General features: G+C 38.4%; 1 protein-coding gene across 3 annotated transcripts in view; it reads right to left on the bottom strand.

Annotated features, from left to right (window-relative positions):
• Positions 1-656: 656 nt before the first annotated feature.
• The window catches only part of LOC126412327 (leucine-rich repeat-containing protein 24-like), a 960970-nt gene continuing 937079 nt past the window's right edge, over positions 657-24547 (bottom strand). For all 3 annotated transcript variants that reach the window (XM_050081849.1, XM_050081850.1, XM_050081847.1), the window contains 3 exons: positions 24004-24384; positions 15346-15535; positions 657-2446 (listed from right to left, as the gene is read on the bottom strand). In XM_050081849.1, the coding sequence (XP_049937806.1) occupies positions 1716-2446; positions 15346-15535; positions 24004-24384 (1302 nt within the window). In that variant the 3' untranslated portion in view covers positions 657-1715. The remainder of the gene's footprint in view (positions 2447-15345; positions 15536-24003; positions 24385-24547) is intronic.

Genomic DNA, 24547 nt, shown 5'->3' with positions numbered 1-24547 from the left:
TTAAGGTTCCTTAAATAAAGACATGTGAAAAGATCATCATTTTCACAATCTTTTTTTTTTTAAATTTCCAAAATAACTTTTCTGTTACACTGTGCCCTACCTTCAGCTATAACATGATAATGCAACACAGTGGACCACATGCAAAGACACCAAGGAGTAGTTAAGTTGGAACCAGAATGCGTAGGTATAGGGAAACTTGCATGGGCAGACAAAATGGGAACTTATACAACAAATTATTGAGAGCATTGCTTTTTGCAACTGTGTAGACACAGAAAGATTAGCAAAGAGTGTGAAGTGATAGAGGACATCATATAGCCAGTCTATAGTCTTTTCAAAAATTTCTAGATTTCAGTAAATAAAGCTATCTGCTTCATTAAACTTATAAAAGAAATTATTGTTATTATTTTAAATTGTGCCCCTATTAGCAAGTTATTCAATTAAAGACACATGTTCTGCAACAGTCATTTTTAAATGCTGAAACATCATTGTTGAAAATTTCAGTCTTAGTTAAATTGTATTTCTTTTAATCTTGATTTTGCATGACAATGATGAAAATTCAGTGCAAAAAGCCATAAAATCAATATGAAGAGGAACAACATATTATACAATAAATTATACAATGTAAAAATAAAATCGTATTTATAGTCCACTATCAATAAGTATGATTTTTACATAAAACACTGTAATTAGAATATTTTCTTCAGTCAAATATATTATTGTATCTGTAGATAAAAGGCTAACCAGCTGTTTTTTTTTTTTAAAAAAAAATGCATAATAATTCATTTATCCGCACTATTGGCTCAGTAAAATGCCATTTCTTATAAAATATACTGACAAATATAATATTAAATGAAACATTTATTTAGCTGAACATGCTTATATTCTTTTGGAAGCCCAAAACAGCAGAAAAATAAATGCTAGATTTGCGGTTTTCATAATGAACCCCAATGATATAACAGGCTCAGAAATGCAAACACTTCTTTAATCATTTGTCATACTCTTCCATGAAAATAAAATCATGTGTTTCTACTAATGAAGAAATTGTTAAATGACATTCATAAAAAACATTTCTTTACTGCTGAGATGGAAGTCGTAACTGCTAACTGCTGTGGTAATTTTTGGAAACTCATGCAAAATTTCCACCTGTGAAATTCTGTTAGAGTTGTCAGTTTTGAATAAAACTATGAACAATCAAAATGTATCAAATCATATTTTATATAATCAGTACTTATTTTTCTTAGTTACAGGGGCTCTCCTCATGTTCTGCAAAGAAGTAATTTGTGTTTCATCTATAGAAATACTCTCAAATATATATCCATGTCTTTCAAGTTACTGAATAGAAGTAGCAATTTTAGTGCACAAAGACAAAAGTATGTTATATACAATTTTAAAGTCTACGTTTAATCACAGAATCATTCTCCAGTCACATAAAATAGTTATATCGTTTCCAATGTACAATAACAGAAGGCACTTAAAAACAGTTTAACATTTCAAAGTTCTTAATGTATACCCTGTGTCACGAGCCCTCCATGTTAGTTCTAACACCTGAGGAACACACAATAGCGTTCACCAACATCAGACTGTCGATTGTCTGTCTCTCACCCTCTCTCTCTCTCCTTTTGTTCTTGTATCAAGAACATTTGAAATACTGGCTACACAACAGTTTCACAACATTCTTCATATTAAACAGGAAGTCAGTTAAGTGTTGCACCGACCTACACTTCTGTACCATCCTCACCTTCATCCTCATACAGTGGGCCCGACACTGCATCTGCTGGCTTTTTCTTTGGTTTTGGTGGTGGCTTCGGTGGCACCTTTACACTCTTTGAAGCTGCTGGTGAGTCTGTCAAAGCCACATCATTTTCAAGGCAGTTTTGTGATGAGACACTCTCTGTTACAGATCTCTGTGTCCATCCCGGCTCCTCCGCTGTCGGAGGAACAGGGGAATAATAGGGTGGCAATCCGGCACGATTTAAGGACAGTACAGAACTGCCATCAGCAGTAGTGCGTGGTCCCAAATTGTCGTACACAGGCAGTCTGGGCGGTAGCTCCAGCTGTAACTGAAGAGGTGTTGGAGGGCTGCTCCACGAAGGTACACGTGGCCTCCTTGGAATTGTCACATAACCGTTTGCAGAACGCGGTGGAACAGCAATTGCTGCAGGTGAAAATGGAGACTGAGAACGGGAATACGGCAGTGTTCCAAATGCGTGCGGAGTCACCATCACATACGGCTGAGGAGGTGGTGACTGAGGCCCATGTTGTGGAGGTAGTCGTGTACTGTCAGGAACTGTTGAAGCAGAGCTGCCAGCTGGAGACACCTGGCCTGGGAATGAGAGCAGGTCTGGCTGCCCACGTGGCCTCTGGCTGCTTATACCACACAATGAGCTGTCCAGAGAGTCCAAGGACCGCTCTTGGATTGGATCTTCACTGTCAATGACACTTGGGGCTGTGTGGATAAAGATAAGAATATCAGGCAGTAGTTAGTGTTTATTCATAATGCTCTGCAAGGGGTTATTATTTATACAGTACAATTTATATTATGACAGAAACACTAAATGTCACAAAAAATTATTTTAATGAGCTGACTGTTGATAACTCAATATTCATTTCATCACATTATTCATCTGCTTTCCCAGAGATGTAAATGGCAGGTTTGACAAAAGTCAGTGTAAACAAAGATTGGTGAAAGAGTATTAAGCAGATGTAACAAAAAGAATGATAAATATAATACAACTAATAAAGTCATTAATACCAGCACCTGTAAAAAGCAAAATATTTGTTTCATTTTATAATATTTTCTGTGTTCTGTCAATGAAGAATGAGATACAAGTCTTTAATAATGACCATGTCTATGGTTGATAGTACAATTAATTTTGAGAGTCTCACTTCTTCCATTTACAAGATTCACTAAGACAGTAATGCAGCTGAGGATCAAGATAGTCTGACTGTTGATCAATGCTCTGAGGAAATGTCTCAACAGAAGGAAAAAAAAATTATTCATATAGTGAAATATGTAAAACTGTAAACCTCTCCTCAACCCCTGAAAATTGGGCTGAACACAGCAGTCAGTGCTCTGCTAGATGTGGTCCTATTGGATACTAGCGGCACAATATTTATCCGCTAAGCCATTGAGCTGCACTCTGTAAAGTACGGAAAGTCTAATCCATTATCACACTCACTGCAATCTTTATCCAACAAAAACTGTGTTAATGGTAGGAAAATGAAGATTCAAACCCTATTAAATCACATGGTGCCTACTGAAGTATGACAGATTTGTTGTTCTCATTTTTTTCTGATGTAGATGATGTATTTTTGACCAATGCAATTCTTTGTGAAATATATGTAATTCCTAAATTTTATACACATCTGCAACTGCAGGATTAAGTTGGAGAGTACAATAAATGCTCGTAATCGGAGTAATTCACTGAATAATGTAAACTTAAGTCAGCAATTCCATACTCTATCACCAAGTTCAAGTTAAATCTTACAAAAGTGGCTTAATTTACAGCTCTGTGCTACATTTAATATTGTACAGATTGTTTATGTGCATAATATTTTACCTATAAAAGCAAATTTCCACTGGAAATGGTTCAGTCTCTGATTCAAATGTTGTTGTTGTTGTTGTGGTCTTCAGTCCTGAGACTGGTTTGATGCAGCTCTCCATGCTACTCTATCCTGTGCAAGCTGCCCTCCAGTACTAAATTGGTGATTCTTTGATGCCTCAGAACGTGTCCTACCAACCGATCTCTTCTTCTAGTCAAGTTGCGCCACAAACTCCTCTTCTCCCCAATTCTATTCAATACATCCTCATTAATTATGTGATCTCCCCATCTAATCTTCAGCATTATTCTGTAGCACCACATTTCAAAAGCTTCTATTCTCTTCTTGTCCAAACTATTTAACGTCCATGTTTCACTTCCATACATGGCTACACTCCATACAAATACTTTCAGAAGCAACTTCCTGACACTTAAATCTATACTCGATGTTAACAAATTTCTCTTCTTCAGAAACGCTTTCCTTGCCATTTCCAGTCTACATTTTATATCCTCTCTACTTTGACCATCATCAGTTATTTTGCTCCCCAAATGGCAAAACTCCTTTACTACTTTAAGTGTCTCATTTCCTAATCTAATTCCCTCAGCATCACCCGACTTAATTAGACTACATTCCATTATCCTTGTTTTCCTTTTGTTGATGTTCATCTTATATCCTCCTTTCAAGCCACTGTCCATTCCATTCAACTGCTCTTCCAAGTCCTTTGCTGTCTCTGACAGAATTACAATGTCATCGGCGAACCTCAAAGTTTTTATTTCTTCTCCATGGATTTTAATACCTACTCCGAACTTTTCCTTTGTTTCCTTTACTTCTTGCTCAATATACAGATTGAATAGCATTGGGGAGGGCAACCCTGTCTCACTCCCTTCCCAACCACTGCTTCCCTTTCATGTCCCTCGACTCTTATAACTGCCATCTGGTTTCTGTACAAATTGTAAATAGCCTTTCGCTTCCTGTATTTTACCCCTGCCACCTTCAGAATTTGAAAGAGAGTATTCCAGTCAACATTGTCAAAAGCTTTCTCTAAGTCTACAAATGCTAGAAACATAGGTTTGCCTTTCCTCAATCTTTCCTCCAAGATATGTCGTAGGGTCAGTACTGCCTCACGTGTTCCTACATTTCTACTGAATCCAAACTGATCTTCCCCGAGGTCGGCTTCTACCAGTCTTTCCATTCGTCTGTAAAGAATTCGCGTTAGTATTTTGCAGCTGTGACTTATTTAACTGATAGTTTGGTAATTTCCACATCTGTCAACACCTGCTTTCTTTGGGATTGGAATTATTATATTCTTCTTGAAGTCTGAGGGAATTTTGCCTGTCTCATACATCTTGCTCACAAGATGGTAGAGTTTTGTCAGGACTGGCTCTCCCAAGGCTGTCAGTAGTTCTAATGGAATGTTGTCTACTTCTGGGGCCTTGTTTCGACTTAGGTCTTTCAGTGCTCTGTCAAACTCTTCAAATAGTTGTCAATAAAGCTTATGTGAAAGTTAATCACAACAGAATCACTGGAGAAAGTATCAAAGTGTAAAAGTTTTTGAAGACTAACTACTTTTGCTGATCAGAGTATTAGTAATGTGTAAATTATGTCCAGAGAAATAAACAAAGATTTGACTGACAATGTGCTGCCAGAGCAATTGTTGCAAATCCTGACTGGATGATTGTAAGTATGATGGGATGGCAGCAACATTATACATCGAGAGGCAGAGAACAGTTATTATCATGATTTTGAATTCCAGAAGAGCTGATTTTTTACTCAGTATATAGTAAATATTGAAGCCTATTCAGGGCACAAGAACTATGAGCAATACACACAATAAAGGATAATTTCAATTTATGCTGTGAATTAATATGAAATTGATGAGATGGTACAAAATTGCTCCCTCATTTAGAAAGAATGCCTTTTATTACAGGTAGCTTACCATGAGAGCTAAATGTAAGACATGAATCATTAACATACTAAGCACATAAAATGAAAGTTAATATAATGTTTGTTATAATGCTTTTAACTCAATAATTTGAAATTATATTCTCCTTCATTATTAAATCCAGAAAATATCCAACAAAATCCAGAATAAAATTTTCACTCTCCAGTGGAGTGTGTACTGTTATGAAACTTCCTAGCAGATTAAAACTGTGTGACACACTAAGACTTGAACCACTGACCTTTGCCTTTTGCAAAGTGCTCTACTGAACGAGTTGTCTAAGCACAACTCACAACCCATCCTCACAGCTTTATTTCCACCAGTACCTTCTAAACTTCACAGAAGTTCTCCTCTCTACATAATATGCTTTCTTTCTTCCAGGAGTGCTCCTGGAAGAAAGAAAGCATCTTTTGTAGACAGGGCTTACCCACAACAGGAGAGCATCTGTGAAGTGTTGAAGGTGGTGATGAGTGCTGGTGGGTATAAAGCTGTAAGGATACATTATGAGTCATGCTTGGGTAGTTCAGTCAGTAGAACACTTGCCTGCAAAAGGCAAAGATCTTGAGTTCGAGTCTTGATCAAGCAAGCAGTTTTAATCTGCTAGGAAGTTTCATATCAGTGCACACTTCACTGCAAAGTGAACATTTCATTCTGGAAATATCCCCCATACAATGGCTGCTAAGCCAAGCCTCTGCAATGTCCTTTCTTCCAGGAGTATTAGTCCTGCAAGATTTGCAGGAGAGCTCCTATGAAGTTTGGAAGGTAGGATGAAGTTTGGAAGGTAGAAGATGAGTTACTGGTGGCAGTAAAGCTGTAAGGGCAGACTGTGAGTCATACTTAGGCAGCTCAGTTTGTAGAGCACATGCTTGTCAAAGGCAGAGGTCCCAAGTTTGAGTCCGAAATACTGGCCGAAATACTACATGTCTTTTTCCAAAGCTGTTTCACAGAGGACGACTGCACTGTAGTTCCTTCTCTAGATTGTCGTCTATTTCGATATCTACCATTTTGTCATCTGTGCGACAGAGGGATAGAGAAACAATTAAAATCACTCAAAAGAGGAAAGGCCGCTGGACCTGATGGGATACCAGTTCGATTTTACACAGAGTACACGAAGGAACTTGCCCCTCTTCTTGCAGTGGTGTACCGTAGGTCTCTAGAAAAGCGTAGCATTCCAAAGGATTGGAAAAGGGCACAGGTCATCCCCGTTTTCAAGAAGGGACGTCGAACAGATGTGCAGAATTATAGACCTATATCTCTAACGATCAGTTGTAGAATTTTGGAACACGTATTAAGTTTGAGTATAATGACTTTTCTGGAGACTAGAAATCTACTCTGTAGGAATCAGCATGGGTTTCGAAAAAGACGATTGTGTGAAACCCGGCTTGCACTATTCATCCACGAGACTCAGAGGGCCACAGACACGGCTTCCCAGGTAGATGCCGTGTTTCTTGACTTCCACAAGGCGTTCGATACAGTTCCCCACAGTCGTTTAATGAACAAAGTAAGAGCATATGGACTATCAGACCAATTGTGTGATTGAATTGAAGAGGTCCTAGATAACAGAACGCAGCATGTCATTCTAAATGGAGAGAAGTCTTCTGAAGTAACAGTGATTTCAGATGTGCCGCAGGGGAGTGTCGTAGGGCCATTGCTATTCACAATATACATAAATGACCTTGTATATGATGTCGGAAGTTCACTGAGGCTTTTTGCAGATGATGCTGTGGTATATCAAGAGTTTGCAACAATGGAAAATTGTACTGAAATGCAGGAGGATCTGCAGCGAATTGACGAATGGTGCAGGGAATGGCAATTGAATCTCAATGTAGAAAAGTGTAATGTGCTGCAAATACATAAAAGAAAGATCCCGTATCATTTAGCTACAATATAGCAGGTCAGCAACTGGAAGCAGTTAATTCCATAAATTATCTGGGAGTACGCATGAGGAGTGATTTAAAATGGAATGATCATATAAAGTTGATCGTCGGTAAAGCAGAAGCCAGACTGAGATTCATTGGAAGAATCCTAAGGAAATGCAATCCGAAACCAAAGGAAGTAGGTTGCAGTATGCTTGTTTCCCCACTGCTTGAATACTACTCAGCAGTGTGGGATCTGTACCAGATAGGATTGATAGAAGAGATAGAGAAGATCCAACGGAGAGCAGCGCGCTTCATTACAGGATCATTTAGTAATCGTGAAAGCGTTATGGAGATGATAGATAAACTCCAGTGGAAGACTCTGCAGGAGAGACGCTTAGTAGCTCGGTATGGGCTTTTGCTGAAGTTTCGAGAACATACCTTCACTGAGGAGTCAAGCAGTATATTGCTCCCTCCTACGTATATCTCACGAAGAGACCATGAGGATAAAATCAGAGAGATTAGAGTCCACACAGAGGCATACCAAGAATCCTTCTTTCCATGAACAATACGAGACTGGAATAGAAGGGAGAACCGCTAGAGGTACTCAGGTACCCTCCGCCACACACCGTCAGGTGGCTTGCGGAGTATGGATGTAGATGTAGATGTAGATTCCAGTACTCAGTTTTAATCTGCCAGGAACTTTCATCCAACAAATTTATCAACATATTGTGAAACATTGGTCTAAAATATTCACAAAGGGTAATTTATTCAAATTTAAATCAATCATTTTAGTTTGCCACTGAGAGTTAAAAATCTGAAACAGAAAGAACTGCATCTGCAGTAACCCTGATGGACATCAAAAAGGCAAAGGTTAATACTACTCAAAAATTGATAATCAGAAAATAAATTTTAACTTTTAAACCACCTAGAAGATGTTTTGAAAAAAGTGTTTACAAAATAAGTAAATCACAGACCAAACAAAGACATATATCCAAGCAACTGAAGCTTGCAATCAATATATGAAATTAACTTTGTGATAATACTGGTGTAAGTCAATATCATCACGAAACATGCAAGCGATGTAAGTCATAGTGCTGATGCACTCATTGTATTCTTACAGCACACTTAAATGTGACATGTGTGTACATTTGAGATTTGTGTTCATGAAACATTTCACGTGCATAGTGATAGCAAACTAGCTGATAAATGTTCCATTTAATCAAGATAGGATATTCATTATGTGAGCAAGCAAATATGATTTTTGTGCAGACCATCTGAATGGTAATGAACACAGGGCTGTATCAAAATGTGGTTCCAGGCAGAAGATAGGCAAATAATCCAACTTTTGCTGCTATTCATCATCAAATTACTGAGACAGGAACTGCAGCAACACAAATGCTGGGTCAAGCCCTAAGCTGAGATTTGCTGACACATCTGTCAATAGTGAACACTTTCACTAGGCTGTGAAATAAAATTCAGATATCATCACACAACACAATCATTCCCTACAATGACTCCTGTAGTCCCACATAGAAGTTACTTCAGCAACAGTTTATGTAACTAGATCATGGTCTTTCACCTGCCAATAATTAGCAAAATAAGAATTGCTGCCGTAGATATGTTCCACAAATAGGATATATGTTGTTTGTATCTTCACTCTGATTGCACATTGGCAGTATTTGGAAGAGAAGAAAAAACAAATTTTCAAAAACAATTTTAGTGGGCAGTTGTTGTAGACGTACTGAATCTGTGCTATATTGGCGAGGATCAATGCCATGGTCTATGCCTTCCACCAACATTAGTATGTATGATTATTACCTGTGGGGCAACATACAACAACTGGTATATGCAGTACATGTTTTTAATACAGGGGCACTTCATCAAGCCATCATAAATATACACAAATCTATTTGAGGAAATAAAGGGGAATTTCAAATCTTGTGATTTTGAGCTTTCGTTTCTAGTGCAGTGAATGGCACGTTCCTTTTTTGGGTGATACATTTGGAGCCATATATCTATATCTATATCTAAAAACAAAGATGATGAGACTTACGAAACAAAAGCGCTGGCAGGTCGATAGACACACAAACAAACACAAACATACACACAAAATACACACAGAATTTTGTGTGTATGTTTGTGTTTGTTTGTGTGTCTATCGACCTGCCAGCGTTTTTGTTTGGTAAGTCTCATCATCTTTGTTTTTAGATATATTTTTCCCATGTGGAATGTTTCCCTCTATTATATTTATATTTATATCTATATCTACATTTTCTCAAATGACCATGTGGTACATGGCACATGATACCTTGTACAACTACCAATCATTCCCTTTCCTGTTCCACTCGCAAATGGAGCAAGGGGCAAATGAATGCCTATATGCCTCCATATGAGCCCTAATATTTTGCATCTTGTTTTGTGGTCCACACACAAAATTTATGCTGTCAGCAGCAGAATCATGCAGTCAGTGACAAATGCTGGTTCTCTAAATTTCTCAATAGTGCTTCATTAAAAATGTTGCTTTGCCTCCAGGGATTCCCATCTGAGATCATGAAGAATCTCGGTAATACTTTCGTGTTGAACAAATGTGCCGAGCCAGTAACAAATCTAGAAACACACGTCTGAACTGCTTCAATGTCTTCCTTTAATCCAGCCTGAAGCGTATGGCAGACATTCAAATAGTACTCAAGAATGGGTTACGAGAGGTTCTATATGCGATCTCTTTTATGGATTAGCTACACTTTTATAGAATTCTCCCAATGAACCAAAGTCAGCCACTTGCCTTCCCTACTGCTAACTGTACATGCTCATTTCATTTCATATCACTTTGCAACATTATGCCTAGATACTGAATTGTCATGATTGTGCCAAGTGGCACTCCATATATACTGTATTCAGATATTACAGGCTTGGTTTTCCTACTCATTTTCATTAACTTACATTTTTCCTTCATTTAGAGCAAGCTGTCACTCACCACACTGTTTAGAAATACTGTCTAAGTAATCCTGTATCATCCTAAAGTCACACAACAATGACACTTTTCCAAACACTACATTGTCGTCAGCAAGGGGTTACACATTGCTGCTCACCATACCTGTCTGATTATTTATGCATATACAGAACAAGAGCAGTCCTATCAAACTTCCCTGAGGCACTGCTGACTATACCCTTGTCTCTGACAAATGTGCATCATCCAGGACAAAGTACAGGGATTATATTACATAAGAAGCCTTCGCATCTGGAAACCTGTTCCATATGCTCCAACTTTCGTTAACGTCTGCACTGGGGCACTGCATCAAATGCTTTCCAGAAATCTAGGGATATGGAATATGTCTGTTGCTCTTCTTCCACAGTTCAAGGATACTGTGTGAGACAAGGGTAATCTGAGTTTCACATGAGTGATGTTTTCTAAATCAGTCCTGATTTGCAGAAAGAACCATTTTTGCCTCAAGGAAATTTATTATATTCAAACCTAGAAAATGTTCAAAAATCCTGCAGCAAACCAATGTTAAGGATAGTGAACTGTAATTTTGTGGGTCAATTTCTTTACCCTTTATCATGTACTAGTGTCACACGCACTTTTTTTCACTCACCTGGGAATTTACACAGGAAGAGAGATTTGCAACTAAGTGGGAGACCAATGCCATACAGTATTCTCTACGAAATCAAATTGCGATTCCATCTGGACCTCATAACTTATTTGTTTTCAACTCTTTCAGTTGCTTCTCTGCACCAGGGATGCCTATTACTATGCCCTCCACACAGGATTCTGTGTGATGGTCAAACAATGATATGTTTGTATGATCCTCCTGTGTAACAATTTCTCAAATGCAAAATTTAATACTTCAGCTTTTCTTGTGGTGTCCCCTTTGTGCGCAGAGACAAAAGTTATACTACTGAAACTGATGATGGATGTAAGCCAGATTTGTTGGTGAATGAGGAGAAAGAAAATGGCAAGTGACACCATGCACTGAGGTGGACCTGTTCTCTCCAGCAGCTTGATTAGGTCATATAAGAGCGTGTAATGAGAGGTGAGTGTGGCAATTTCATTTTGGCGCAGCTCAACTTAGTTCTCCATCTGTTAGTATTTTAGGATGTGCCTACTCACTGCCAAAATAACAAAAGTGGTGCAATTTATTGCAAAGACTACACTCATACTCACTCACTCAACACACACACACACACACACACACAAACACACACGAAGTAAACAATTGGAGCCACCACACAACCAAAGATGACCAGTGTCAGAAGTTATCAGTAGTGAATCTTAATTACCATTGGGTAAGCAAACATCATTAACTGCCAACTTAAGTTTTATTACCATTATCGTATGAGTACTGTGTTCTATTTATTTAAGATCTAAGTTAGTAAACTGTAAGACAGTCTCTAGAAGTTCCACTATGAGAAGCAAGAGGGAAGCTTAGAATACCTCTGTCAACAATGAGTTACCGAAAGGGCTGAGCACGAAGCAAGTCAGAGAGAAAGGGAGAGTACCAGAGAAATAAGTGGGAAAAAGGGCAGAATGAGGAGGAATAAGAGAGAATTTTGTGGTAACCAGAAGCCATTATAGTCAATAAAACAGTCTGACAAGAGTTTAAGAGGATAAACAAGATAGCAAAAATTGATTACTAAAATGTAAGAATGATCCAATGGAAGCTCTAGAACAGAGTGACAGCACAGTGGATGGTGACCATTTCTCTCTTCCACTTCAGCTAGCGACTCGCGCAATTACAGGAGAGAATAATTAGTGAAGAAAATAAAGTCAGCCAATTATTCTCAAGAAAGACATTCTGTCTGATAGATCCTTTTTAAAAAGCATAGCTTTAAAAAGTAACATTCATTTGCAGATACAAGAAAGTGGGGAAGGAAGTAATGGTAAAAAGGGAACTCAATGATATTATTCTATAAGAAAGGGAAAAAATGCAAAATGCGATGTAAATAAGCATTAAAGTTAAGATATAGTCTATGGAAACTAAAATTATCTGTATCGATGAGCTAGAGATTTTTCTGAATGGCACCACTGAGAAAGAAACACAGCCATGAAATTTGGAATACCACAGAGAGTTTGTTTACTGTACTGTAAGTAATGTTATGTCATTTATTTGAATGTTTGTATATTAAAAGCCTGGAACTTGAGGAAGTCTGCTCACAACAGAACCACGGTAGCTTGTTTGTCACTAGCAGTTCACATAGAGGAGGCTCAAGGGGTAGTCAAACTGCAGTGATAGAAGTGGTGGGCTGCTAACAAACAGTTTAGAGTGGCAACAGCCGTGTGTGGTTGGATATCCCTGAGAGCCCAGGGAGTATACAGACTGAAATTTTAGGCATTGGAAGTGGCCTCAGCCAACTGGCTATCTACTCAGCTGCTTCCCCTTCCCCCTTTTTACAAGTATGTCGGCCACAGATGGGCTGGCTCAGCTGTCAGTTTCACCAGCTTGATGACATGCACCCCTGTCCACCACCAACCATTGCAGTGAAAGTGTGTTGCTCTAAACATTTTTTGTCAACAGGATTGGTGACTGGTAAATCATTTTCTGTTGCTAAATAACTGCAGAAAGTTTAATATCCCTGTTCCCTTTATTTTTGTTCACTGTGTTACAAATCTGCTTGTATAATTGTGAAGTATAGTAAGGTTTCTCGTGGCCAGACAACTAGGCTTACCAACACTCAACAATGAATGACACTTACTTTTCCATTGAGGCTTTTAGTTAAGTAACTTATCATGATCTTCTGTGTGGGCATAAATTGATTTGTTTTAGTTTTTGTGACTATTTAATTTAAAAAAACGAAACGGCATCCCTAAGCAATGTTTAGGCTAGTTGTGTTTACTTTTTATGTAAGAATCCTTTGTACTGAGGATCTCTCTGAGACAAATTCCACTTTGATGTTTGTAAAATGTCTCTGTATACTTTTTGTTCTTGACTTCCTTTTATTAAAGAAAAATAATGAATTTAATTTTTTTAACTATGCATTAAAAGAAAGTTTCTCAAGCTATCTGTAACCACAGAGCCTGAGCAGAGGACTATCAAATGGTGGCAGAGAAATTTCAGTGATCACCAATCAGTTCATTCAAAATTCCTCAAAATGGGAGGGAGAGAGAGGGGGAGGGGGGAGGGAGGGAGGGAGGGGGAGAGAGAGAGAGAGAGAGAGAGAGAGAGAGAGAGAGAGAGAGAGAGAGAGAGAGAGGAGGGAGGGAGGGAGGGAGGGAGGGAGGGAGGGAGGGGGTGGGAGGGAGAGAGAGAGAGTGAGAGAGAGTGAGAGAGAGGGAGGGAGGGAGGGGGTGGGAGGGAGAGAGAGAGAGAGAGAGAGAGAGAGAGAGAAAGCACACAACCAGAGATGACCTGAATAAGAAGTTATCAATAGTATGTATTAATTACGATTGGGTGAAGGGTAGCCCTCTGTTGTTTGACCACGGAGAGAGCAAGATTCCATGCAGAATTTAAGCAAAGACCTACATCTCTATTTACAAGCTAACTTGCTAACTTAGTCTCAAGAGATTCATTAATAATACTATCCACATAGCTGCAAGTGCATGACTGAATCATCTACATACCTAGCAAAAGTACATAGGTTTCAATGTGACTGACTCAAAGGCACATTCCTCAAAATGTTCCTTAAACAGATTAACAACAATAAGTGACAAAGGGCTCCCTATTGCAACTCCATCTGTCTGCTCATAGAACTAGCCACTGAATAAAAAGTGACAAGTCAACACATGTCGAAATAGATTCACCAAAGAGTAATACTGCAACAGCTAAGAGGCTTGCTTTGCATTCACTTAGGGTGACTCCTGATATTGTTATCTTACTCTTGGCCAAGGGCAATGCTACCATGGTGTTGGTCAGGCAGGACTATGAGTGCACTATGCTACAGCATACATATTTGAATGTTGCACTATAATTTTATGTTGCAGCTTGATGAAATATTAATTTCTTTGATTGGTATATAAGGATAAACAGTGAAGGCAGCTATTTCTTGAAGTAAATTAAATAATATTTTGCAGATATGAATACGGATGAGCAGCTAAGCAAGCTACTGATGAACAGAAGATTAAATAATCTGATCACAACCATGACCACTTTGGTAGCAACGAATGTAAAAGAACTTAGCAAGAAACTACAGTAGAGTCACAAGAAGAATTCTCAATGAAAATAGTTATCACAAGTGAGAAGCAATTACAGAGCAGAATATAGAGGTAGACAGAATTGAGGAAATGCTCTGAAAACAAAAAGTTCTGAGTGAAAAACATCAGGAAATGGAAATTGCTAGAGAGACAAAATTTGTTACATGTGTACAAGAATAGGACACGCAGTTCATGAAAATGTCTGACATAAATTTCAGGGAATGCTGCAAAGTGCAGGACAAAATATCCTGCCAATGGAGAAAGGAACAAACCAAACAAGAACACAAGGTTTCTCAGGCGGTGGAATAAGACACACCGATTATTTGTGAATGGTTCCTTGGGCTGAGAATCTATGTGATTGGATGAGGTCTTAAACTAGAAAAAGAATGGTAGCCCAAAAGCTATTGACATCTCAGTGCCATTACGTGTGACTTCATCGCAAGCGTCGATCAGCTACAGTGGCTGGTTAGCTTTCCTCATTTCTTTTAATTGAAGTCAAAGATTTAACATTCAACATAATAAAATATCATCATAGACACTCAACTCCTGATAATTTATAAACAGTGAAATGAGGTAAGGCTGCCACTCATTGTATAGGCACAGCATCGGCTGGTTGATCGGTACAGGCACACAAACAACTTTAGTGTGTGTGTGTGTGTGTGTGTGTGTGTGTGTGTGTGTGTGTGTGTGTGTCCATGGTGGGGGGAGCTGTCTGATGAAGACTGTGATGACAACAGTAGCAACAGTCGTAAATATACTGATTAACTATTTTTCCACATATCATTATTTGAACATTTAAAAGGATTTTTGTCAAATAGTTTAATAATATCTGAAGTAATGGGAATGTAAAATATTATGATAATATTTAACAGAGTACTCACACAGGACAGAACCATTATCAATCAATGTCATTTTGACTTCAGCGAGATCTCCTGTGGATGAGGCCGAATCAATACGCCTTGGAGGCTTCTGGACAGGGTTTATTTTTGTAATAAGGCCTTTCTCCTGTTCATCCGAAGCACCATTATGGTTGCTAGCAGATAAAGAACCATCACCAGCCACCTTCTTTACCTGTGGATGATGCCAGATATTTCATTAATCACACACACTTATTATGTCACTCTCTGCACATCAGTCTTAATATCTAATTATATTTGCACAGAATGCTGCTAGTAGATACACAGATTGTTCTTGGAAAAATTATGAAGGTAGAATGAGACTGAAAAGTTGTCTTCAGTACCTTCAGCAGTTTCAACAATTGGGCCATGTTAGCAAATCAGTCTCAGGGAAAATTAAAAGAATGAGGGCAGGCCACAGCTAGAAGTTACTAAACAGCATCATATTTCTTGGCAATATTATATGACTTCTGATCAAGGTATGGCATGACTTTTTTCACTGTGTAATAACTGCAAAGCCTTAACACTTTCTATTTCTTCACATTGTGTGCCACTGACATTTTTCCTTCACACAGAACTGTCTTAAAAGTTCTGAAAGAAATTATTCTACTTCTTCAATTAATTCTGCTACATTAGTCACTGTTCCACAAATTAGCTGATGAATTATTTTCTACCTTATTAGAGTTGGCTTACAAGAGTTTTGAACTTACTGACTGTTATATGCAAATGTCACTTGAGATGATATTGCTTATTGTTTTAGTATTGTGCCATGAATTTGTAATTCATGAAGTGTCTTGTTTCCCTCATCCAGCTGGCTATGTTAGCCATGCTCTTGCACTATCACTTGGATAACAGGTTGTGTGCCATACGCAGGGCCATCACGCAGTCTAGGGGTTTGTCTGCACAGCAGTTGGAGTCCAGAGTTGGTTGAAAGCTAAGAAAAAGAAGCCCTCTCCAAGCTGGTACACCATGAAGATATGTATGGGACCTTACGAACAGTCAGTGTTAGATGTGGCATGGCCGCTTGTGGACACAAACAACCCAGTGGGGTGATTGGTGTCTTTTCCCAGGTGAGAGGACAGTGATTCCAATGGAGATGTAGACAGTGGCTTCCAGATTAAAAGACAGGCACTAACTGGGTGCTTTTGTGACCACCAGCAATATTTTGATCAGTCAAGTGATATAGCATAGTGCACAGTGAAGAGTACAGACTGTGTGCTGAGTGTATCAGATGAACAGTAATATTACATACAGAAGAACTGTTGGTACAGTTCAGTGTGTTTGGTGGTTGTGTAGTGGCACGCTGGTTTTATGTAAACAGTTAAAGATGAGTATCATGCAGTGTTAAAAACTTTTTTCTTTTTTTTTTGAGTGACTACAGTTCATATAAAAACTGAGTTGAGGGAGAATCATGGCACTGTCACTGAACACTGTTTAGTATTGGCAATAAATTTAGCTCTCCAAGTTAGTAGTATGTCATATGCCATCTTCTTCTCCTCCATGTACTCAACATAAGAGACAACATACGCCATCACTGCTTTCTGAATGCACTTTAACCTCTGCTGAAATGGCTCATCAGCAATATCAGCTATGAATACATCCAAGTGCGTAACACTGAGTTGTTTGATCAAATTACTCATTCCTATGCTCCTTACTTTGGATCCAACCCAGTGGGTAACATGACTTTCAAAGGCTCCGTCTACTTCACTGTTTTATTAATGATTTGTGTCTTCAATACATCTTCTCATGTATCAAATATCTACAATTATTCCAGAACTGCAATACCAGGTCAGACACATTCACCATCTTAGCTACACCTTTCCCCATCTTCTCACCAACCTCAACCAAACAACTGTGGACCAAACTACCCTGTAACGTGCATCTTATCCAAAATCATACTGCCTTCAAAAGGAGACTAAATCTATATCTGTACCACTGGCATAGCTTCCCTCTTAGAATATCCCAGGTGATTTCTTCTTGTCTGCAGGGTACCAGTATTTCTGTCAAATTGTAGCTATCTATGCTTTCCTCATCCTCTCTGTTTGTTTTCATCCACTAATTTTACCTTATTCCTAAGTCTTCCTCTGACCAGTCAACTTCATCTCCAATTCTGCTCATTTCTGTTTTTCCACCACATGTTTCTGTAAGAAGTCACTACTTACATTCTGCAAGAATGTAGGGAGGAAATTGCTTAACAGAATGTTATAACACTGGTATTGTGTGAATTTGATATATTTGTTATGGTATATTATTATCATTATTGTTATTATTGTTATTATGTCAGCCTCCATAGCTGAGTGGTCAGCATGGCCAACTCAGTGCCGGGAACATGGTTACAATTCCCGGCCAGGTTGGAGATTTTATCTGCTTGGGGATTGGGTGTACTGTATGTTGCCCTCATTATCATTTCATCATCATTGACACACAGCTCACCGAAGTGGACCACATAAAAAATAAAAAATAAAAAAAAAAATAAAAGATTTGCACTAGGGGGATGATCAACCGGAGATGGAGTTTCCTACCCAAAATGTCATGATAATTTCATTATTATTATTATTATTATTATTTATTATTATTATTATTTGCCAAGAGTAAGCAAAACCACAAAACGGTATTTCCTACAAGGAAATGAAAATGCATAATAAATTTCCCAAAGAGTTGAAAGAAAGAACTAAAATCCAAATATTTAAAATGTCACTTAAAACACACATAATAAATAATTCATACTACAAAGTCAATTATTATTTTGATAACACAGTAGGGACTCATAAAAAATTAACATTATTTAATAATACATAACTTTCATTGTAGAGTAAATGGTCACAGTTTTACAATGATTTTTACAGTTACATTCTATGCTCAGGATCTGTGATGGATAATTCCAGTCCCTTTCCATATTCTCATTAACTGTGGTGAGGATGTCTCACAGTTTTTCAGACAGGCCAAGGGAACAACATGGAGAACTCAAAAGAACAAGTCGCACGAGCGAGCGAGAGAGAGTTGACCAGTGATGTGGTACAAATTAATAATGTGAAAGTATTTTTTATATAAGATAATATTACTGTAGGCATGAATTTTTCTGAAAATAAATTGTTTCCTTTTTCAGGTAAGATGCCATGCATGACATCAGTTTGTAAGTGATCTATTGATGAGTCAACTCTTAAAAATCTATAATGTTGACTCATTAAGGAAGTCTGGTTAGACATAAGAGAGGGAATGAAGACCCTAATCTTGCAAACTGGAATAAATGGGTAATTGGATGAATAAATAAATAATAAACAAATATTGGCAAAATATCCTCCCATTTATTGCTCAGATCGAGCTTTTATAATGTTTTTGTATTTATGTGCGAGCACATTTCTGCCAAGAAGGTAATGCTTGAAGCATTCGACAACTACCAAAACAGAATATTATCAGGTCTGTCACAAAACATGAAGAAATTCTGGTCATATGTAAAGACTGTTAGTAGCGACAAATTTAGTGTCCAGGCACTCATGGATGAGACAGAAACTGAAATTGAGGGTAGCAAAGCAAAAGCAGAAATACTGAACTCAATTTTTAAATGTTCCATTACAATGGAAAATTCGCAATATTGCCCCAGTTAAATCCTTGTACCACTGCAAAGATGAATGAAATAAAATGCATTATTGCCAGTGGTGTTGAGAAATGGCTAAAGCTTGAACAAAGTTTCAGTGCCAAATGAAACCCTTGTCTGATTCTATACCAAAATTGGGACTGACTTATTCTCTCTTTTAACAACAGTTTAATGTATATCTCTCAAACAAAACACTGAGCCCAGTGGTTGGCAGAAAGCACAGGTCACACCAGTCTACACAAAAGGCAGCTGAAGTGATCCACAAAAGTAATGTCCAATATCCTTGACTTTCATTTCTTGTAGACACTTAGAACATATTCCACATTCAAATATAATAAGGTGTCTCACAGTGACTTCCTCGATGCTTGGCATGGATTCCTAAAACATCAGTCACGTGAAACACAACTCATACGAAAGCCATGGATCAAGGCAGTCAGGTAGGTGCAGTGTTTCTTGACTTCAGGCTTAGCTTTGTTGGCAGACTACTATCGAAATTTATTCAGTCTATAAATGAGATTCCTTACAAAACACTTGTACAAATCATCATAAAATATTTCTCAAGTGTAGGAGAATAGGACTAACAGAGGATATTGGATGTGTATAAAGCAGGGCAGCATAAATGGTCAGAGGTTTGTCTGACTCATTCAAGAATGTCATGGAGAAGCTAAAAGAAGTGAACTCCACGTTATGAAAAGTGCAAACTAGCCCATATAGAGCATACTTAATACATTTCAAGCGATAATCTTATGTAATGAATCAAAAAATACACTAGAACTCCCTATATATCACACCCACAGGGATGGTGAAGACAGGATTAGTCTAATTATTATGCATACAGAGGCATTCTTCCCCCCATGAACCATGGACCTTGCCGTTGGTGAAGAGGCTTGCGTGCCTCAGCGATACAGATAGCCGTACTGTAGGTGCAACCACAACAGAGGGGTATCTGTTGAGAGGCCAGACAAACGCGTGGTTCCTGAAGAGGGGCAGCAGCCTTTTCAGTAGTTGCAAGGGCAACAGTCTGGATGATTGACTGATCTGGCCTTGTAACACTAACCAAAATGGCCTTGCTGTGCTGGTACTGTGAACGGTTGAAAGCAAGGGGGAAACTACAGCCGTAATTTTTCCCGAGGGCATGCAGCTTTACTGTATGGTTAATGATGATGGCGTCCTCTAGGGGTAAAATATTCTGGAGGTAAAATAGTCCCCCATTCGGATCTCCGGGCGGAGACTACTCAAGAGGACGTCGTTATCAGGAGAAAGAAAACTGGCATTCTATGGATCGGAGCGTGGAATGTCAGATCCCTTAATCGGGCAGGTAGGTTAGAAAATTTAAAAAGGGAAATGGATAGGTTAAAGTTAGATATAGTGGGAATTAGTGAAGTTCGGTGGTGGCAGGAGGAAAAAGACTTTTGGTCAGGCGAATACAGGGTTATAAATACAAAGTCAAATAGGGGTAATTCAGGAGTAGGTTTAATAATGAATAAAAAAAAAATGGGAGTGCGGGTAAGCTACTACAAACAGCATAGTGAATGCATTATTGTGCCCACTCCTACCACAGTAGTACAAGTTTATATGTCAACTAGCTATGCAGATGATGAAGAAATTGAAGAAATGTATGATGAAATAAAAGAAATTATTCAGATAGTGAAGGGAGATGAAAATTTAATAGTCATGGGTGACTGGAATTCGGTAGCAGGAAAAGGGAGAGAAGGAAATGTAGTAGGTGAATATGGATTGGGTGGAAGAAATGAAAGAGGAAGCCGCCCGGTAGAATTTTGCAGAGAGCACAACTTAATCATTGCTAACACTTGGTTCAAGAATCATGAAAGAAGGTTGTATACATGGAAGAAGCCTGGAGATACTGACAGGTTTCAGAAAGATTATATAATGGTAAGACAGAGAATTAGGAACCAGATTTTAAATTGTAAGACATTTCCAGGGGCAGATGTGGACTCTGACCACAATCTATTGGTTATGAACTGTAGATTAAAACTGAAGAAACTGCAAAAAGGTGCGAATTGAAGGAGACGGGACCTGGATAAACTGAAAGAACCAGAACAGAGGTTGTACAGAGTTTCAAGGGGAGCATAAGGGAACAACTGACAGGGTTGGGAGAAAGAAATACAGTAGAAGAAGAATGGATAGCTTTGAAGAATGAAATAGTGAAGGCAGCAGAGGATCAAGTAGGTAAAAAGACAAGGGCTAGTAGAAATCCTTGGGTAACAGAAGAAATATTGAACTTAATTGATGAAAGGAGAAAATATAAAAATGCAGTAAATGAAGCTGGCAAAAAGGAATACAAATGTCTCAAAAATGAGATCGACAGGAAGTGCAAAATGGCTAAGCAGGGATAGCTAGAGGATAAATGTAAGGATTTAGAGGCTTATCTCACTAGGGGTAAGATAGAAATTGCCTACAGGAAAATTAAAGAGACCTTCGGAGATAAGAGAACCACTTGCATGAATATCAAGAGCTCAGATGGAAACCCAGTTCTAAGCAAAGAAGGGAAAGCAGAAAGTTGGAAGGAGTATATAGAGGGTCTATACAAGGGCAAGGTACTTGAGGACAATATTAAGGGAATGGAAGAGGATGTAGATGAAGATGAAATGGGAGATATTACACTGCGTGAAGAGTTTGACATAGCACTGAAAGACCTGAGTTGAAACAAGGCCCCAAGAGTAGACAACATTCCAGTAGAACTACTGACAGCCTTGGGAGAGCCAGTGCTGACAAAACTCTACCACCTGGTGAGCAAGATATATGAGACAGGCGAAATACCCTCAGACTTCAAGAAGAATATAATTATTCCAATCCCAAAGAAAGCAGGTGCTGACAGATGCGAAAATTACTGTACTATCAGTTTAATAAGCCACAGCTGCAAAGTACTAACGCGAATTCTTTACAGACAAATGGAAAAACTGGTAGAAGCCGACCTTGGGGAAGATCAGTTTGGATTCTGTAGAAATATTGGAACACATGAGGCAACACTGACCCTATGACTTATCTTAGAAGATAGATTAAGGAAAGGCAAACCTAAGTTTCTAGCATTTGTAGACTTAGAGAAAGCTTTTGACAATGTTGACTGGAATACTCTCTTTCAAATTCTGAAGGTGACAGGGGTAATATACAGGGAGCGAAAGGCTATTTACAGTTTGTACAGACACCAGATGGCAGTTATATGAGTTGAGGGACACGAAAGGGAAGCAGTGGTTGGGAAGGGAGTGAGACAGGGTTGTAGCCTCTCCCCGATGTTATTCAATCTTTATATTGAGCAAGCAGTGAAGGAAACAAAAGAAAAATTTGGGGTAATTTAAATCCATGGAGAATAAATAAAAACTTTGAGGTTCACTGATGGCATTGTAATCCTGTCAGAGACAGCAAAGGACTTGGAAGAGCAGTTGAATGGAATGGATAGTGTCTTGAAAGGAGGATATAAGATGAACATCAACAAAAGCAAAATGAGGATAATGGAATGCAGTTGAATTAAGTCGGGTGATGATGAGGGAATTAGATTAGGAAATGAGGCATTTAAAGTAATAAAGGAGTTTTACTATTTGGGGAGCAAAATAACTGATGATGGTCGAAGTAGAGAGGACGTAAAATGTAGACTGGCAATGGCAAGGAAAGTGTTTCTGAAGAAGAGAAATTTGTTAACGTCGAGTATAGATTTAAGTGTCAGGAAGTCATTTCTGACAGTATTTTTATGGAGTGTAGCCATGTGTGGAAGTAAAACATGGACGATAAACCGTTTGGACAAGAAGAGAATAGAAGCTTTTGAAATGTGGTGCTACAGAAGACTGCTGAAGATTAGATGGGTAAATCACATAACTAATGAGGAGGTATTGAATAGGATTGGGGAGAAGAAAAATTTGTGGCACCACTTGACTAGAAGAAGGGATCGGTTGGTAGGACATGTTCTGAGGCATCAAGGGATCACCAATTTAGTATTGGAGGGCAGCGTTGAGGGTAAAAATCATAGAGGGAGACCAAGAGATGAATACACTAAGCAGATTCAGAAGGATGTAGGTTGCAGTAGTTACTGGGAGATGAAGAAGCTTGCACAGGGTAGAGTAGCATGGAGAGCTGCATCAAACCAGTCCCAGGACTGAAGACCACAACAACAACAACAACATGTTAGCACAACATGTCTCCTCTCATATCAAGCACTGAGAACCACCTATATTACTCTCTGGAATAGCCCTATGTTACAGGTAGAACTGTTTTCTAACCTCAAAAGATAGTTAGCTAGAAGGAAAGTTATACTGAATGGAAAGTTTATTTATCTTGTGTATGAGTATTAAATATAACTGAAAGCATTTTTTTCTTTTACAAGAGATTTTTTTAATGGAATCTAAATAGACCAAGTCCATTAAGTTCAGTGAAAAACATGTTGTGAATTAAATTTGATGTGTGCATACTTTTTGTCTATCAGCCAGGAAAAATTTTATATGTAAATCAAAAAACAGTCTGCACACTGAACTACAGCAAAAAAAATGTAATTTGAATTTTTTGTGTGACAGTGCATTCTGTTTAGAATGGAGAAAAAAGTTGAGCAATTTATAGATTAGAAAATGTCACACAACACAGACTTTCCTTGGTGTCACGCATATAACACTATTTACATATCCAAACTGGAGTAATAAAACAGAGAGAATCTAACTATTCAACTGTAGCTTTGTGTGACAAACAGAAACACATAAAAACACAAGAAAATCGAAACTGCTTAGGTCAGTCTGGTGGCCATCATATATGCCCGAGTTTGGCCTGGCCCCATCAGAGGGTGCACCTGATGCTCAGTGCCACATGCATAGTGGTGTCACAGCAGTTGATAGTAATGCTGTGCCAGCTACTCAGTTTCCACACTAGCATCAGATGGTGTCCCTATAGTTTTCATGTCTTATATGCTGATAATCTATTTATGCAACACACATCAATCAGCTTTGTCTTATTTTTATTTATTGTTACTGTTTTTAAAATTTCTCTTATGATAATATTTTGTCACATAAGAATAACTCCATTAAAATAGTAGCTGTAAAATGTCTTACGTAGCATACTCGGCCACTTCTGCACAGCCAGCATGACAATCCTATGAGAAGTGCTGCAAGAATGGTTGCTCCAACCCCAAGAGCTACTATGAGAGGTAAATGTGAGGACTCCATGTTAGTTCCACTGCTGCCACTGCCACTGTCTTTTCCCAAAATCAACGGGTCTTCACTATCCAGCAGTAAAGTCAATCTGCGTTCGTCCACACCAGCCTCATTCTTTGCAACACATGTGTATTCCCCACGTTCTTCTGGTCCAGCTTCCCATAATGTGATGTTCAGCCAACCACCAAGTCCTTCATGAATGATAAACTTGTCACTGTTATTGGACAGGATTTGTGACTCATGAACCCAGTGAGCTGTTGGTGGTGGGTTCCCTTCAATCTGAAAATAAACAATCATTAACATGTGAAACATGTGCTCTTTTTTTCTTAGATACAAAGTGATGACAATTACACACACAAATCTGTCTGCTGATAACTTGAAGGAAGTCAACGGAGTTTAATTATTCTGACAGCACAGTAGTGCATGTATTGTAAGGACATAT

This window comes from Schistocerca serialis, chromosome 7 (assembly GCF_023864345.2).
Source record: "Schistocerca serialis cubense isolate TAMUIC-IGC-003099 chromosome 7, iqSchSeri2.2, whole genome shotgun sequence".
Taxonomy (NCBI): Eukaryota; Metazoa; Arthropoda; class Insecta; order Orthoptera; family Acrididae; genus Schistocerca; species Schistocerca serialis.
This window is presented reverse-complemented; position numbering and strand designations above follow the sequence as displayed.